Here is a 19,462-nt window from a genome sequence, read left to right as displayed (position 1 = left end):
TCTCTGAAGTCTGCGTGACCTGCTGCTCACAAAATTCATCTGCAGAGAGAGCACTCTTTCCATTCTTACAGCAGCGACGATCTGCTTAGTTTCAGATTCTGACAGGTATGTGGACTTTATTCACCGCTTTTTTTCACTCTGAAGCACCGTTAAGTTTTACTTTTGCTATTATATTGACTAAAATCAATGAACTGAGAACACGGCTGCTAGAAACACTGGGATACAAGAGAAGGTCTCCCGCACAGACTCTCTGTACCAGCCCCAAGAGGCTGAAGGAACGGTACCATCTCCAAGGGATGGTGCTGGACAGGGACCAGAGCTGCAAACCAGGAACCAAGGGAAGAAAACATCAGTTTTGGTTAAGAGCCAAGCAAAACCAATGATCAAACTCCAAGTCCACGGTTATTAAATCTATCATGGCAATTCTTTAGCACCTGGATGCAAAGGCACCCAAAACTCAACACCCAAGATGTATCTGTTCTGAATGCAGTGAGCCCAGAAATCTCTCCAGAAATCAGACTTCAGCCAGATTTACATAAAGTTTCACACAGACATCTGCAAAGAGATACAGGTTCCTCAGCTGCAGAATTATATCTAGCCATCAACTGAATTTCCAAACTTTTTAACAGAAGGCAGGCACCCATCAGCCCACAGGTGGTCAACTCTTGTCCATTCCTCGAATGCATGAGATTAGCTCCCTAATTAGCTGCTGGTAATATTTATAATCAGTAGAGTTCATGTGCAGAAATATTTATAAACACTGAATTTAGAGATTGACATGTTGCTAAAAGCTGTACTAACCACATCACTGTACTCTGCCCAAATCCTGCATCCCCTTGAGTAAGAAATGGATGCAGAGGAAAGCGTTCTTCCCATAAATTAATACTTGTTCTCCTTCAGCATGAAGTCACGGAAACATTATCAGCAGGAGCTCCCAAATTTTCTTGAAGATAACCAAATGAAATAGGAAGCGCATCGCTGTTGGCTGAAATGCCACCTTTCTCTTCGAACAGTTAAAAGGGTGCATGAAAATGAATTCAAAGCTGTAAATTGCTTTTGCAATTACTTTATTTCGCTCTGCTTACTTGAGGGGAGGCAAGAGACATGCATTGCATGTGATGCAAACACTTGCCACCAGCATCTTGTAAAGACGTGCAGCAAACAGCTCTTCTAATGACATCAATATGTACAAAAGTAATAATTTCTTGGTTAAGAGTGTCTGTTGGTTTTCTCATCTACACTGACGCAGCACGTAAGTTCAGAAAAGACCTGCAATAGACTTGTGGAAACCCCAAGAACCTCCTGACCAGACGGCAATTCAGTCCAACTTATCCAAGACTCAACTTGCAAACAGCCCAATAGCACAGACAGATCGGCAAACACAAAACACATTCTCTTGCCACCTACACACAGACTGTTTGGTAAGAGTATAAAAACATCGCTGTCCTGCTCCGTACTGTAAATATTACTACTGGTACAAGAAGGAGGATTCCTCCAGAAAACAGATGCTATCGTTCTTAAAGGACCTGCTGTGCACAGCAACAATTGGCAGAGAATTTTATTTCTATGGTTATCTAATTTGAGACAACACTGAAAATCCTGCGTGGAACTGCAAACAAATACAGATGCATGTTCAGATTCTGCATTTTTCCAATCGTCTACCAAAACAGATGAACCACTGTTGGGTTTATCTTATTCTTAATTGATTAATCACAGGCAAGGCTTCCAGAAGCAGTGTGTGCCCCCAGCATATCATTAAGGATTATGTTCTCAGATACTCTGTTTAGACAGCACTGTGGTAAATCCCAGCAAATAATTTGGTCACCGAGATGTGTATGGAGCCCTTCAGGAGCAAAGCTGCTAAAACCATTGTGTAATTACACGAAAAAGCAGCGGGTAAACCGCACATCTTAATTTTTCCCAGGCATGAAGGCTTCACTCGGGGTTTCCTCATTATCTCAGATTTGTTGGGGGAATAAAAGAGGGCATGGCTACCGTGCTTCCCCTATTAGAAATGTCAAACACTTTGACAAAGTTTTCTACTCATGTCACTGATGAGCTCGGAGTAACAAAGGAATACACTGAGATCTCCATGCAGCAGCCAGAACTGCAGCTCATCAATGCCAACTCTTCACATGACAACTATTAGCAAATAACTGTAGCTGCGGGGAATTTCTCATGGTCCAGAAAGGCCGTTTCAAAGGTCCACTAAGTCCATCGTCTTTATTTAAATCTGTCAGCCAAGCAGCTAGAAATAGATGCCCCTCTGCTGCTGAGATTACACAAGTCAAACCAGTATAGCAGGTAACAAGGGATTTCCTCAAAACTCTTTCATAAGCAGCTTTCTTGGTACTTATTACCATGACAGAGGAAACAGAGAGTCTGAGAAACCCGGCTGACAGCACAGCAGACCTTTGCCTCAGGCAAAGCAGAATGAATTCCCACCGTTCCCAAGTCAATGTAATTTATAGCCCAGGGCTGTGTCTCATTACTCCTGCCCAAGCCAAGGTTGTTCCAACTTCAGCGTCAGCCCAGCAACAGCCCTGTCTCTTGCTGGCACTCCTCCAAAAGCAGGAGCCGGGGTTTTATTTAGCTGGAAATCTGGTCTACTGGATAGAGAAGTTTGGAAAGAAGAGAGAAATCTTCTGGAAAGTGAAGTGTTACACGACAGGTTTTATAAAATATAATGAGAAAGATTATGGTATCCAGGAAAAGGACTGAGTTACATCTGCCAAGCAGCACCGTTGGCTCAGCAGCATCATGGCTGAGTTCACAAAGTTCACCCTGAATAAGGATGACAGCTAGGTGAGGATGTCACTTTTGTCCGGATAACCTGAATACCTTCTAATTTACCTGTGCCCTAAATAAGAAAATGGCAAGTTAATAATACTGTATAGGCATTATTTTGTTTTCCTCTAAACTTAATACAGGTTTAACACTGTCACAGAGACAGATAAAGTTAAATAGCTCAGAAAAACCTTTTGGCTCAGTGAAAAAAAGAGCATTATCAAGTAACAAGAGGAAAAATATCCTAGACAGTAACGTGGCAGCTCAGTGTGCATGACTTGCGTTCGTATTTCTCCTGTAAACAACTAATAATTATTCTGTAGCTACAAGCTCCTCGTGGTCTGTGCAAAAGAGAATAAAATAAATGAAAAACCTCTGCATCACATTGCATGGCTGCCAGTGCTGGAGCCACACGAGGACCTGGGGGCTGCAGGTTGGGGCACCCATCGCTCACCCATGGGAGATGTCCTGGGCAGGAGCTCATGGAGGAGAAAAGACCTGGACTTGCCCTGCACTGACATGGGAAGTCAAAGTGAGTCTTAGAGAAAGATAATTCATTCTAAAAGACAACAGAAATCTGGACAGAAGCACCTCTGTTGTTTCAGTAGGGTGTTTCAGTAGAGTTTCTATCCAAGATATGAACCTTGTAGGAGAATTCTAAGGCTGACAGCAGCAGTCTTGCTTTTCTTGATTCCTTCTTGTGAACTTTAGAGCTCAAGGACTCATGAACCACTCCTAATAGAACAAGTGTTTCAGATTGAAGAATGGCCCTAAATTGGGAACATTTCAACAGAAAACACAAATACTCCAGGGATGAGACTCATGCCAAGAAGCAGCTCCTAAAATTTTTAATGGTGGGTTGATTTTGGATTCATTTTTAATGTAGTTTCACTTATGTTGAAAGACCAAAACATTCCTGAAATGAGGGAGTTTGAAACAGGAATTAAATTCTCAGAAGACAGGGCCAGACCTTCTTTGCAGGTACCTAAAGAGGAATGTTCTTCATTGCCTCAACACTCTATTTTGACAGCATCTCCGTCTTTTCAGCTCCAGAAGAAGAAAGAAGCAGAGTCCAAAATCAACGGGGACGCCGCATTAACGTTACACTTACTCAGCTCTCCTTTCTGGCAGAATTAGGATTCCAATAGCTCTTTGATTACCTGGTCATGACCACCGCTGCTTTTGTCATTCATCCAAGCTCCCTTGTATGCAGCCAACAGCCTGGGCATCCTCCTCCTCCATCACCCCATTTCACTGAGCGAGTAAGAAAACAAACCAGGGCTGGCTGCTATGCTCTCAAATCCTGATTTCAAGGCGATTTGTGCTCCCTTCCTGCTTGGTTTGTGAGAACGGGAGGGGAAGCAAAAAGCTCTTTTCTTTTGTGTGCTTGGAGCTAAATAAGGAATTACCTTGCCTAGCACGGTATCTGCTCTGAAGCGCATGGGATGTCAGGGGGACAATTTCATGGTTCTATAAAGCTGACTGAAACATGATTACACAGCAAGCCATGGGCACTTTTTTCTGACTTGCCAACTTGCCTGTGCTTCTTAGGAACAATTACTACTGCAGGTGACTCCAGATTGCAGCTGGATGGACATTAGTTTCAATCTTATCAGGAAGTTTCAGACATTTGGGGTGCAAGACTGAAGTTAATTTCACCAAGTGTTACACAAAAGGAATAATTTGAAGAAAGTTATCTTCTAATGAACAGGAAAGAGTTGGTGAACAGTGTTGGACTTTGGAACTAAAGAATATCGTTTATGACCAGATGATTAAGTGCATTTTCTGTCTTAAAACTCAGTTTAAGCCAGGCAATTATTGCTACTTACAACTCTCCCCAGCCCACTAAATTTCATGCACGAAATGGAAGGAAGCAAAGGCCTTTCATTTTTCCATACTTGCTCTCCTTCTTTTGGGAGAAGGTTAAGGGAGAGTTAAACAGCATTTCTGCAAGTTATATTTAAGCTTGGCAACATGTGAAAGACTGAAAGCCCTGAAGAATAAAGCCCTCTAATTTAGTTACAGCACAAGCGTAGCATGGTTGGTAACAGTATAAAAAGCCATAGGCAGCTCTAGGAATGAATATGGAAGTTAAGCTCAGGAGACCCCGTGAATAAGAAAGGTCCATTTGCTCCATAGCTTATTTACTGAAAGCCACACCAACACGGAGGCAATTAAACCCGAATACAAACACAGATAACACCCACACAAGCCAGTATATAACATCATCCTATACGCAGCCTTTGTCTCAACCAGGATCAGTAGGGCTGAGAAGTCTCATCTACTCCTCCTCTTCCCAGACTCCTTCCTCCTGTTCATATTTCCTTGGGACTTTATTGCTTTTTGTTTTCTATAAATAAAACCAAGTTTAATGTCTATGAGAAAGGAAGACTGGAATAGGTAACAAAGCAATTGGGAGCGCCTCAGTAATGTATTCAGGCCATTAAGGATTTCATTAGGTTTACTAAAAGGTCATTAATGATAAAATATCTTCTTTTATTTTACCTACTTTCTAAACATTATAGTCTATTCTGCCATTCAAGCTTGCACCCCACTGACATTAATTAGCATGCTATATATTAAGGAGAGTTTTTAATGAGCTGTTATTTCATATGATTTTATTGGAGAGCCTCATTGTTCAGTTTAATAGCAGAAAATGACAACTATAGAAATTGCTTTGATAGGACGGCAGCATTGAGGCGGTTATTCAATCTCCATACTTGTTCCTCAGTTACTTCTTGATGCTGAAAGCACAGCTCAATGTACCTCAGAGCTGGTTTGCCATGCTACACTGGGCATAGCAAAAGATGTGGGCAACGAACAAAAACCCAAACCAACACAATGGAGTCTTAACAACATCACATGCAGCTGCTTCCTTTGCTATATACCATAAAGAAACAGAAAAGCAAGACCACAGAGGTGTAAAATGTTTTTTGCCACATTTATAGATAAAACGTCCGTTCTAGTGATTAGTGTAGCTGATAATTCTAAGAGAACATATTATTAGTTACTTAAATCTTAACTTATCCATTTGCGCTGATTTTCCAAGCCAAGTGTCTGCCTCACCCCAAGTCGCTTTTCACGACAATGGCGGCTGAATTAGAAACAAAGGGAAGAGTGAGGAATCCAGTTGTTGTCCCTGTGCTAAAACCCAGCAGCTACCAGTATCCTCCTGAAAGCTGCCCCAGACCCCACCTGGACAGCAGGGAGAACAGAATCAGGAAAAAATAACAATAAACAAGGAGGGCAAAAAGAGAAGACAAAAAGGGTGGCAAGGGGCTCGACGTGACAGAGCGGCAACGAGAGAAGGGCACAGGAACCTGAAACCAAACCCATCCTGCCCACGGGATTCCAGGACCATAGGTAAAGTCTGGGTCTAATAGAATGCAAAGGACAGCAAAGAGATTAATTCCCCAACAGGAACCATAATACTGTTACCTCCTCCTTTTGAAGGCCATGAGGTCACCTTGACCAGCTTCTCCTCTTTTACACAGTTCCTCATTTGCGCTAATTAACAGGATAAAGCTGACACTTCTAATTTTTTCGATCCTATCTTTTTGCTAAACTAAGCAATACTTCAGATGAAAGGGAAACAACCATCCAGGAAGGAAGTACAAACATCTATCTGCAGTTTGCTTTCAATTTAATTAACTACTACGTTTTGGTAAGCATGATATTGCACCATCTGAATATGGAATTGTTAAAGAGCTTTATCTCTATTACAATAACCTCATAGGTACACAAGCACTTGAAAAGATCAGATGGAAGAAATGGGGTTAAGAATCAACTGTTTCCCTGGATAAGCAAGAAAAAGTATGTCTGCAAGAAGAAAGAAGAATAGACCGAAATTGTATTTTCTCTATAAAAGAAAATAAATCATTGGAAGGCAGAAAGACAAGATGTTCACTTATCTAGAAAAGGACTTTTTTTAATTTGAACTTTGTTATAAGACAGAATAAGTATTCAGAGTTTTTTGGTTTGGGGTTTTTTTTTCAGTCTTTATCACTTAGTTTGTCTCAGAAATAGCCCAACATGCACACTGAAATAATTCAGTTTTGTTGTAGTCAAATATCTTTTCTCATTTGCATTGGATTTATATTGCTGCAAGTCTATTGGCTTCAAAAGAACAATAAAAAGGTAATCAAAGAAATTGTTGTGCTCAAGGGACCGTATTATGCTTTTATTTCTGGAAAGCTTGATCAAGCAATTTTTTAGACAGTTGATCCTTTCTATTTATAACACAACTATGCTATTTACCTGGAAGTTTTCATACATTTTGAAAAAACCCTGACATCTGAGTTTCTCAATAAACCCTCTCACTTTCTCATCAAGATGTTACTGGAAACCAAAGAACATCATTAACAAATGCTTCTGAATGAAGTACATCTTGCACTCTGAGTGAGCAGTGCGCAGAACAGCAGGGTTTGGGGCTGCCATGGGCTTTTCCAACCTGCTAAGAAAGCGAGCAAAGCTCAGATTTATGGCCCCTCTCGACTGCCAAAAAAGAAATATAATAAATCAGTGCAATCAGCAATATTCATTTTCCAAATTTCTGGCCTGAATCCTGACTAAGAGGGGCCCCGTATGTTGGCAGCGTCTAAGCAACCTGTCCACCAAGTGCTCGGTAAATACTACAGTCAGCAACCATATAATAAACAATTCTCTTCAGCCAGCCCAGCCCTCTTCCAGGGCAATTCTGCACAAAAAACCATTAACTACAGAACTAATTTAGCTGGGTGTAATGCACAGCTTTCCTTATGTGTAATTGAGAGGATGGAGCAGCCCCACTACAGAGCTGACAGAGTTTCAAACTTAAACAGATTATACATGGCTGCAGTTTCCTTGCTAGCTCAGATTATTAAAGAATTCTAATTCAACATAGTACAGATGCAGTAAACCACTTATTCTTCATGTAATTGACTTTCATGGACTCTGGACAAACAATATACTGCAGTACAAGACACCGTATAAATCTGGTGTCAAAGGAAAACAACATTAGTGCTGCAGATGAGCAGAGAGTAATACCCAGTTGCACAAGACTGCATTTTCAAATGCCCGTACAGAGGAGAGATAAAGCTACAACCAAATATACAATCTTTAATTGTTCATTTCCTGGGTTTTGGGCACTTAACAGTGTATCCCTAATGTTCAGCTAAACACAGCAGCCAGCTGTGTGCAGCATGGACCTTCTTGAGCGCTCACATTGTGAGCTTAAGTGAGGAAGCGTCGTGTCCCCCAGAACGCAACCGAGAAGCCGCAGCATGATTGATTTTCATGGGAACATTCAAAGGCACTTCTCACTGAAGGCAATTTCCGAGAATTGTCATCTTTCTACTATTTCAAGCTCTAGAGCTTTATATAAATTGGCTGCAAGATTTTGTGGTTGTTGCTTTTCTATTTGTGGGAGCCATTTTTCACTCTTCTTAACCAAAAAAACCACAACCCTTTAAATAAGCAAACAAATGACTAAGCCAAGTTGAGTTCCCAACCCTTTCAGTTCTTCCAGGAAAGCTTTTCTAGCTACACCTTTTGGCAGGGAAGATTTTACCCTAAAAATGTCATGTTTCGTGAATAGCTTAAAAAAGAGCTATGAATAGAAATGCATGCATATCCACGCAGTGGGTAGCTATCACACCAGATAATCACACTTTGTATTATAACAAGTATGCACTTTCGGGGGTCAAGGGTGGTAGAAATTTGTTTCCACCCGATTGTAAATGTAGGCAGCACACCCCACAAATATTGACCTTACGCATGACCCTCTAAGAAGCAGTTTCCATGTAATGACCTCTCCTGCAGAGAGAACGTGAGAGATGTGATTGAGAAGAAATGGCATATTGGCAACAGGAGAGATGATGAAGGGCAAGCTGCAATTTTGCATGGCAACTGAGACAATCTGCAGCATCTGAAGCGCAATTTAAACTCAAATCCACCGGGATTAGAGGAACTAGGCTCCAAGCATCCCATTAAAGAGCTGAAATGGTGTATGAAAGACCCTTCTATTATTATTCCTGGCATCTAAATAGAGATTTACAGCATTTCAGAGACAGCGACCGAGAAAACTAGCTAGTTAGAAGCTGCAAATGCATTCTTACATTTCCCAAGACTGTGGGTTGCACATGGGATTTAATAATCATAAAGATGAGAACATAAGTGATTACAAGACTACACCTTTCAATGTTTAAAAAGACAGTTTGCTGTTTAAACGCTGCCTTTAGGCATGGCTCATTGAAAGGACTTCCAGAGTCATTTTTCCAGCCAAGGAGCTGAATATATTGTCACCACCCTTTAAATGCCTCTGGGATCTTAATACCTTGTAACCAGGTCTTCCCACAAGTAACCTGACAAATGTTTTAGATGGGAATGCAAAGCGGGTATTTTTTTTTCATCTTTTTCCTCTTTAAGGACAAAACAGTCTAAAAACTGACAATTCGGAAAAATAGATTATACCCCCCAAAAAAAAACATTTACTAAGGTCCAAGCCAACAACACTCAGTGCACTCAGAAGCTTCCAGCTTCATGAAGAAACAATGAAATGCATATATATATATATATATATATATATATATATATATATATAAGGTTTGCTTATTTACATTTCCAAGTTTAAATGCAACTTTGCAAAAAATATCTGGGTCCTCACTTTTATTCGAAGCACTTCAATTTGGATTATGGAACGAACACTTGAGACAACCTCATGTCATCTAAAACCAGGAGAATTTAAGTGCCAAAGTTGGTCCATGACCTTATATTAGATTTCTTGTTCCTGCACTCCAATGACAGCATTGGTCGCTCTGCTGTTTGGTGGTGGTTTGACTTTGCACGTATTTAGGATTAAAAAAATAATAATAATAATCTTTGTTGTATGATTTTGTACACAGAATCCTTGAAGCTAAACTCCCACATGGTATAAGCATAATAAGCGACATTTGATTATTAGGGATTTTAAAGCATAGCAGCTTAAAAAGAAAAAAAATCAACAAGTTGTGATGCTTTCAGTCTGCCAGGAGACTGAAGAGGGGACAGGACTTACTACAATATGATTAGATTCTGGCAATCACAACTCACTACAAGAGACAGCTGTAATAACGCCCCTTTCGTGAATGTCACATGCAAGAACATTTCTGTAAAGCATCCTACCCAAACCAATGTACCAGCAAATCCATTATCGCTGCTTAGCTGTGTTTCTGAACCCAGATGGATCTACTGGTCTCATGTACCTGCCCACTTTGAAGGTACCTGGGGACTTTACAGCCAGAGCTTTCAGCTTCTCTCCATTGCACGACTCATTGCAACAGCCGCCCGTGCCTCTCCCAAGCGGATTTCTGGACTGGACAGATCAACAGACACCCACTAACTTGAGACACACTCCTGTTATTAACTTCGTTCTGCTCCCCTAACGCCCTCAGAATGAACAGAACCAGCTTTCTACACAGCTCATATCCCCAGCATTTCACAATACTGATTAACTCACTTGCAATTGCCGGAGCTTTCCAAGTTCCCTTGAACAAGAGGTTTCTTCTCCCTAGAAGCAAACTGAAATTCCATACCGATTTGGGGATGGAGAAGGTTTCTTTGTTTAAAAACCCAGCTGTGGCCATACCCAGTGAAGCAATTAATGCTCCACCTGAATGCAGGGGGGTTTAAAACAGTTTTAAATGCAAGGCTATTGCCACCTTTATTAAAAGACTACGATAGCATTTTTAAGGATAATTATCAATCACAAGAGACTTGCACAAGTCAAAAAGGTTCATTAAGGTCCTTTCCCATTTTGTTTAGGCTCTTTAGAACTATCCAGTCACTACAAAATTAGTGATTCTGGCTGCCAAATGACTTGCTGAAGGTTGTGTTGCTGAATTTCAGCCCAGTTGGCATGTAAGCGGCGTGCGTGCAAACTGCAATGGCAATTCGTGCGCTATGGAGGTCTGCTTGGCAGGGAGCTGCAGGAGCGATTAGGGATCCCAGGAGAAAATCTGTCCCAGGGAAAAGTAAGTGGGATGTAAGTAGAATAGACAGTGTGTTTATTTGGGAGCATTCAGTAAGCCTACAATTTCTTTTAACAGAACTAGAGAGAAAATGTAGTATCCAGATATGAGCGAGATCTTGAAAGTGATGGTGAGGAAGGAACTATTGCTTAGGAGGAGTATTTTTTTAATTGGCTTTTATTAGGAGGGTTTGTGCCCAAGGGACTGATACCTGCACGTGAATCTATCCAGCCCCTTCCAGGTGTAATGCACAACTTGCCACCACCAGCTCAAACTCAGAAAGTGACATTTCTTGATCTGCACTCGCAGAGAAGTTTTCTTTAATAATAAACGCTGGTAGGTTCTTGGCTTTGTTTCTCCCTAATAACAGCAACACCGCTGCAGAGTTTCTAGAGAGCTGCAAAACTTGCCAGCACATCCTTGACCTCCCGGCTCCTCCCGGTGATGAACAGCACAGCCAGCGCTGGGCTCCAGGAACCGTGTTCCCAACAGAGACCTCATTAGAGGAGCACTGCACAAGCTGAGTTTGACCTTTTTTCTGCTGTTGTTGTGAAAGCCGCCTGCTTCTACCTGGATCGGTACTGCAGGCGATGGGAAAGAACTGAAAAACCTATCAGAGACCAACCACTAGTTTTGGGGTTTTTTTTACCTCTTTAACCAATAGGTCAGCTGAACTCTGTTTAAGTAGTGTAAAGCCACGATGATACTGAAAAATGGCTGTACCCTCTCTAAAATAACATTTTGGAGGTCATTACTACTGAGGAATTACCTTGATCCTAGACACAACAGCATGAAATCTTAAAATAATGCCAGTATATAATACCAAAGGTGCATGTTTAATTATCTGCACTAGCCAAAGGACTAAGTAAGCAATAAAAAAGATGCAACTACCTGCACAATACTAGATGTTTCTCAATAGTTCTATGAAGTTTAAACTTCAATTGCAGGTAGCAGGATGAGAAGTTTCTGTGCGAAGACCCCGACTTAATTTACTGAGCAATTTCAAGACCAGGATCTCCTCCTACTTGCACCAGGCACTCATATTTCACAGAATCATAAAATGTCCTGAGCTCAAAGGGACCCACAAGGCTCATCGAGTCCAACCCATGTCCCTGCACAGGACACCCCACAGCTCACCCCGTGTGTCTGAGGACGCTGTCCAGTCTCTTCTTGAACACTGTCAGGTTGGGGCTGTGACCCCTCCCTGGGAGCCTGTTCGGTGTCCAACACCTCTGGGTGAAGAACCTTTTCCTCATGTCCAACTGACCCTCCCTGGCACATCTTCTGCCATTCCCTGGGTTCTGTCATTGGTATTCGCTTGTGATACGGACTCCAGCAGCCTGACAACTACCCTGAGGATGCTCCAGCCATCTCTCCCGGTTGTGAGTAACTGGTTGTCTGTGGTTTTATGTCCAGTTGATTAACTTGTCTCAGGGTGCCACGGAGAATGGGAATGTTCTGCATGAATTTTCACATGTAAGAAGGGAAAGGAAAGGGAAACATTTTCATTCATGACAACCTTCAGGCGCTCTGGTTCTCCTGGTTTTGAACACTTGGAATTTCATTCTTTTGGAGATGGAGGAGGAGGAAAAGGAGGAAGAATATGAATTCACCTTGACTTCTCTTTGGCTTTAGCTGCCAAATATGCATAGAGTCATTATCAGAAAAGGAAAAAAAATTGTTTGTGCCTCCACAGAGAGCCGAGCAATGATATGACTTGAGGGTAAAGGCACTGTCATGATGCATCATTACCCTGAGGGCACTAAAGGATCTCAGTGCAGCTGCTCAGCCAGAAAAGCTACTCAGATTGCTCAAGTCCTTTCAATGAGATGAGCCCAAGGCAATATTTTAGTAGGAAACGGTCTCTTTAAAAATTAAAAGGAGTTATTTTTGCATCATTTGACTTGGATTATTTTAAATGTGTTCCACTATAGGTCACCTGTATTGCCAGAAAAATAATGAATTTGCAACTGATTCTATTGAGATTAGTTCCTTAAAAATACAGACAACTTTACTGCATAATTCCTTACACAGACACAGGATAGCCCGGAGTACACCTTCGAGAAACATGAAATTGCAAGGGTTAGTTCTGTTCTAGTACAAACGGGTGATATGCAACCTGCACAGGTTTCCACAAGCATCTCAACAGCAACCAACAAAAAACGGTTCCTTAGCCAGTTCAGGATTATTGCCTGGCTGAAATGACTCAGCATTAGCAAGAGGAGCTTCTATTCATTTGTTTAGTCTCACTATATCAGGTTCAATCTGGAGAGGTGACCAAAAAATGCGGTGACGTTTAAATCCAGGAGAAAGTTGCCATCTCTTGAGCATGCTGCAGTGTAAGAGCTCAGTGATGTTAAACCTGCTTGATTTTTCCGTTTGACCATCATTTTCATAGAGACAGCCAGCGTTACAAGAAGATCTAGGAGTGACATGTTATGAGACATTTTGTTCCAAACCAAGATGCTGGAGAGGAAGAGAAAAGGAGCAAAACCTCACTGGGGAGGGCAGAGTTGCTTCTTGCACACAAAAGTAGTTTGTGCATTCTCTCAGCATAAAAGGGAAAGCAAAAAAAGTGTGGGTTTTGCCCCTCTGCACCAGAAAATGCTGCACAACCCCACAGTGAGGATTTTTTACATCATCAGAAAAGCAACATTTTTTTTTTTCCACTTTTTCTAATCTTGTTTTGGTAAATGCTGAACCTATAAGTGGAAACCTGCTCAGCCAGCACTGGTGTCCTGCTTTCTGTTATTTAATAAGAGTGCCTTTACCTTCTCTTGTAGGACCATCTCTCATTTTGCATGACCCTCTGAAGCAGTTCTTTTATACTCCTTTTCCTCATATTTGGGTGTCCGTGGCATTACAGATACAGTCTCACCAGAAGCACACGACAACAGTAACACTTCCTCGCCTTCACAAGAAACATCTCCTCTGATATATTCTAGAATCACTTCTTTCTTTGCATCCATCATGGAATGGTCAGTGATCATCCTATAACCTGCTCTATATTTTGTTTGGTGGCAGGAAAAGTGGTTGGGCTAGACAGATGTACCATTGAAAGATTCAGTAAGAGCACGGCAAAATAAGACTTTATGGTTATATTCGGCTGAGATTGTCAGGTAGCATTACGACTATTGGAAATGCAGAGAGGAATTAGTTGAGGTATTTATGTATAAAACCTAACAGAAGTTTACCTTAAGAAAAACATAAAAAAATGAAAGAAAACAAACCCTGGAGATACTGCAGAAGGAAAAAAGGACAGGAATTGAATAGCAGAGACAAGGGGGAACATATGGCTCTCATTTTGCCACAAATATCAGTTAAGAAATCTTTTCTCTGATTTGAACTGGAAAACTTTTTCAGTGACAGCACGGATTATCTTGAAGATTCTTATCTATTTTAATCAGACTTCTTTTAGCACCTGCTGAAATCTCTCAGAGCTCAGGATTGGCTCAAATACATAAGAACAGGGCCCTGTGGCACGTATTCCTTGGCAACAATCTGTTCTTCTCACCTCGTAGAGTGTAATGATGCCATTTGTCTCATTTGGAGGCTTCCACTGAACATAGATCTTCTCTTCAAAAGGTCCTCCCTGGATGGATTCCAAGGGAACAGGTCCAGGAACTACAGGGAGAAATAAGATAAGAAACCCAAAAAATTGTTAGAAGGTACCACCACCTCAAATTGCTCACACACCAAGAACCCATCAGACGGGAAGTTCAGAGCTTGAGATTAAAAAAATATATATTATATATATATCTATAAAATAAAAAAATACATCCTCAAGACACTACCATTATCAAGGTTCTATCAACATTAAAGGCCTACTCTCAACCTTTGGTTCAAATAAAAACACCCTAATCTAACTACTAGGCGACAAATAAAATCAGAATCCATGAAAATAGGAGGCTAATTTCAGTATGTCCTTATTCCAACACAGCACAGCAGCAGCAGGGAATTTAATTTGTCCTCCTCCACCCACACAACAGCAAAGCTACATCCACCTCAACAGCCAGATTGCACCTTGGCAGAAAGATGCCCCTGGGCTGCACACCTTTATCAATACGGAAGACTGATTTCCTTAGTAAAGTAACAATTTAAGATTTATATTTCATTATGGCTACAAGGCTGGCTAAAAAAAATCCACCTACTCAAGCAAAATTTTAATGCTGTGGAAGATAACTAACTAAATTCACTCCTGAGCCTGGCTGATAAAAAACCTTGTTAATTTTTCTGGAAGATCTACCATCTTTTTATGTGGCCCCCATATGATGTACAGGACTGCAAGAGACACTTTCAGCTGAATGAAACTCAGGCCAGCAGCTCCTTCCAGCTCTGGCAGAGGAAGAACACTCCTCTTTTAACACAGTAGAAAGAAGGCTTGTAGTCTATGAGAGTCCTTGGTCTGAAATAGCTCAGACGGGATAACAACACTTTAAAACTTTCCTTCAGTACCTCTGGACAACAGGTCTTGTGTATCAAGAAGGGAAGAGTTAGCACCAAGTAAATTTATCTTCTGAAACGTATTTATAATGCTATGTCCAGAAGACCCCTACTAAGAATAAGTTACGCTCTGGAAAAGAAAACGTTATACTTCTTTTTGGGACAGTGATACGAAAGCACAAGAAAAATCAACAAATGCACAGGTTACATTTGCCCATTTGATAAACAAAGCTGCTCTGCGGGTCCTGGGTAGTTCAGCACACAACTTCTATAGAATTAAACCTCCTGCCTCTTTGGTACCTGCTCAGAGTGGCACTTGTCATTCCCAGGCCATTCAGGGCAATGGAAGTTATTTACACCTACAAATTTTACTTGCATAGCACACACTCTGTCCACACAAGCCATTTATAAGTCTCGAGGGACAGAGGGTTATTATTTATGCCTTAAAAATATAAGTTTTCCTCCCAAAAAAACAAGCAAGGAAACCCAACATAACTTACCATCCTCCTCAGTCTGCACAACCAGCTCCTCACTTTCCATTTTGCCCTCTGGGTTGGAGAGCGCCAACCTCAGCCTGATGGTCATGAAGGGCCGGAGACCCCGCAGGGTGTAGTGGGAAGAAGTTTGGATGAGTTCCTCTGCCTCGAATTTTTGCTGGTTAAACACATACTGGTACTGGACGGTGAGATTGTAGCTGTGGCAGCGGGTCACCGCGTAACCAAAGGGCTCCCACTGCAACGTCAGCTGCCGGGAGCGAATATCAACAACTTCGACGTTTTGTGGTCCATGGACAGGATCTGTGAAGCAAGCAAATTAAAAAATTGTTTGTGTGTATATATATATATATATATATAATTTGACATTAAAATAAGCCAGTCATCCATAAATATCCTTCTTTCCATTTGCCAGAATAACCAAGTACTTTGCAGTTCTGAATGTTCTTGTCTTTACAAAGTGATAGGGACATTTATGTCAGCTCCACAAGTGTATTCTGGTTCCTGAGTTCTCCCTGAAAATCCCCTGAGGGCCCTGATCAGTGGTCATGCTTCCAATTCCTGTGAAACCTCAAGGAATCCAACACCGGCAGAGTGATTCCCATCAGTAAAGTAGTGTGAAAGTCACACTTTCTTCGGTCTTACTCAAGAAGAAAGAAACAACAGCATGAGTGTAAGAATCAAGATTAGGAACCGACCTGTTAACCCAGTGCTACTGGCTCCACAATTGTTTAAATTCTTAAATATTTTAGCAATGGGGCATGCGAGCAGGTCATGCTGTTCCTTCAGTAAGTTTTCAGAATCATCTCAGTCTCATGCCAGTAAAACTTTTATTTCAGATCATATCAATGCCTTGGCCCCACCAAAGTTTCATTGCTCTTTATTATTCTTTCTACATTATCTGACTGAAATACAGTTTGAATATTCATACATAGGACTCATTTTCACCTGCTGTTCCTTCATTTATTTTTAACAGCATAACTCAGATGTTCTGACTACAGACTCTGCCTTTTATATAAAATATAAATGCATGCACTGCTAGACATGCAGATATAAAGAATGAATGATGAGCAAAACCAGTGTTTGAGGTATGTCAGATGGTAATAATACTGCACATGTCATAGTTTGTTTATCTGACATTTCTTCAACTTGTGTAGCTCGTTTGCTTTTTTTTTGTTCCATATATATATAATCGATCTACAGTCCTCTAGTAGTGGTGAATACATGACACCGGACAAACTTCTCCATTTCTGTATTCTTGGAATTATAGCTTCCAAATAACGCAAAAAAAAACCCCAAAAATATTAACCTTTCTCTTGGCTAGTGTATGAAAATTTGCTAACGTGTACCTCAACCTCAGCTGTATGAAAATACCCACCAAAGCAAGACAGAAACAGACCGGCCCAATTTGAATACTTAAAAGATCATATACAAGAAGTCATAAACCAAAGTGAAATTTTCTAAGCGTCTTGAGACCCTGGAAAAATCAAAGGAAATTCTTAAGAGGTGGGAGCAACGAAACAGCTGCCACCAATCTATCCAAAGTAGTCTTGAACCCATGCAAAGAAAACTGCACTCTCTGGGATTTCACTGTGCAAATGCGGTATCGTTATTTCAGCCTGGTTGAACTATTAATTACATTATGAAAATGCACATCAAAGCCAAGGACAGCACAATATTTTTTAATACCACATGTCCCACTGATGGTTCGATACCCATCATCACTCTGGTAGGTAGGCTGCTGCAAACACCCAGCAGGACAGGAAGCTTTCGTAAGTATTTGTGACGTACAAGTGGTCCAAATGGAAACAGAATCACAGAGTCACAAACTCTCCCAGTGATCCCTCAGCTGTGCTCTCAGTTCTTAGTCCAGGTGAGCAGAAATTTCTGACCCAACAATGACCTGCAATGTTCAGAGACTTGCATTTTCTGCTATCACAATTTGACAGAAAAGTTGACTTTTATGGCTGGTTTTGCTCTTTCCTCGTTGAGTGTTACAGATCTCATTTTGTCCATTATAGTTTTCTTGTTCAAGGTAAGGTGTAGAAAGGCAGAGGTTGATTTAGATTATTAATAACAATTGTCTCTGCTATATACCCTCCATCAAGACGAGAAGAGAGAGGAAAGGAAGCGAAGTTGAAACACACTGGGGTTTGAATGTGAAGCTCAAGTTGAGCAGTGAAGTTAAATGGAGACAATCAGGTGTTGCCCCAGGTTAACAACCTGCTGCAGGAGCCTAATTGCAAGAAATTGTTGCTGTCAGTGAAGACAAGACATTGAGCAGATGTCCATGCTTGTCTGAGGCCTCATGCCCATGTCTCCTGACCCTACAGAGAGCAGGGCACAGTGTTTATTAGCAGGACAGGCATCCACTGATTAAATTCTGTTTCCCGGCAGTAGGTTACAGAGACCAAGAGTGTACAAAGGGAAGAAAAATGACCATGACGGATAGGATGCCTGAACTGATGTCTTCTGATACAGAAAGAGAAGGAAAACAGGTGTGAGTTTGATCCCTCCCCCTTGCCCTCAACGCACCCACACCAGAGCTCACCAGCCACTCCAACCAGAGCAGACCAACCAACCTGGGCACCCCAGTAAGGTCCCCATTCCTTCTTCCCAGGCAGACTGGGAGGAGACAAGGAGAAGACTGAGTGCGTTGGTAGCTGATAAGAAGACCAAAAGTTGTGTTCTCCCAACCACCAGCATGGTACAACGCCTCTCCCTAGTGCAGAAAATCTTTAAATTAATTTCAATTTACAAAATGTAAATTTGGTAGTATCACAAAATAGTTGAGAACTTCACAGAATATTTCACTCTCGCAATAAACTGAGACCGTGGCCACTTTTCATGCAACAGCAACGCAAGTCCTAATGATGACCAGTTCCTTTGTGTTTTTTCAAAGACGTTGTTCTTGTTCTACAGATGGAAAGCCAAACAGTAATTTCACTGACAACGGTTTTACTCCAGGTATTAGATTAGAGCTGAAACCTTCTCTAGCTCACCTTTATTCCCTATTCCTCCTCTTCCTCCTTAAGTTTCCACAGGATGAAACAAGTCTACGGAAACGTACTTCCTATCAAAAAACATAGCAAGATAACCACAGAAAAAGCATTCAAGTGCTTTAAACAGTGGACAATTTAAGTGTGTGTCATGGTTCAGGATGAAACAACCAGCTCCGCAGTGCGTGCTGTTCATCTCTTCAAAGAGACGCTGACAGAAGAGCTGCTCAATAAACACCTGCTGTATCAACGCCTCTGACGTGGCCGTTTCAGAATGACGGACAAGTCTGTCCGTCCCTGACGCGCAGCGCGTCTGTCGGTGACAGGGCTCTGTGCGGAGCGTCACAGCTCACACAGCTGCTGCCCATCACATCTCAGCCTGAAAGCCTTTTTAGACATGACAGACAGAAACACTGATTAAACAGAGCTAACCAGTCTTTCAATAATATTTAAGTGCTTTGTCCTTTTTTCTGCAGGAAAAAAAATCTATGTCCCTAATATTTGGATCTAATCTTTTTTTTAAACCAGAAATCATTGGTCCAAAGACAGTTCACACAAAGCTGAAAACAAAACCAGGCAGTTATACAGAAAGGTGCGTTGTGAGAGAAGGATTGCAACAGAGAAAACAGGAAAAGGGAGTGAGACGGATACAATAAAATCACCACAGAACAAATAACCTGTTTGGAGTGACAACCAACTAAACTCCAATCACACACAAAGAAACAGGTGTCCTTATGGCTAATGATGTTAAATA

General features: G+C 41.3%; 1 protein-coding gene across 10 annotated transcripts in view; it reads right to left on the bottom strand.

The window, feature by feature from the left end:
• Positions 1 to 19,462, bottom strand: part of PTPRT (protein tyrosine phosphatase receptor type T) — a 382,611-nt gene that overhangs the window by 136,448 nt on the left and 226,701 nt on the right. For all 10 annotated transcript variants that reach the window (XM_065850187.2, XM_071815733.1, XM_065850189.2 and 7 more), the window contains exons 8-9: positions 15,716 to 16,012; positions 14,287 to 14,396 (exon numbers count right to left, since the gene is read on the bottom strand). In XM_065850187.2, coding sequence (XP_065706259.2) covers positions 14,287 to 14,396; positions 15,716 to 16,012 — 407 coding nt within the window. The remainder of the gene's footprint in view (positions 1 to 14,286; positions 14,397 to 15,715; positions 16,013 to 19,462) is intronic.

The sequence above is a fragment of the Patagioenas fasciata genome, chromosome 16 (genome assembly GCF_037038585.1).
Source record: "Patagioenas fasciata isolate bPatFas1 chromosome 16, bPatFas1.hap1, whole genome shotgun sequence".
NCBI lineage: Eukaryota > Metazoa > Chordata > Aves > Columbiformes > Columbidae > Patagioenas > Patagioenas fasciata.
Note: the sequence above shows the minus strand (reverse complement) of the source record. Positions and strands in the feature narration are given on the sequence as shown.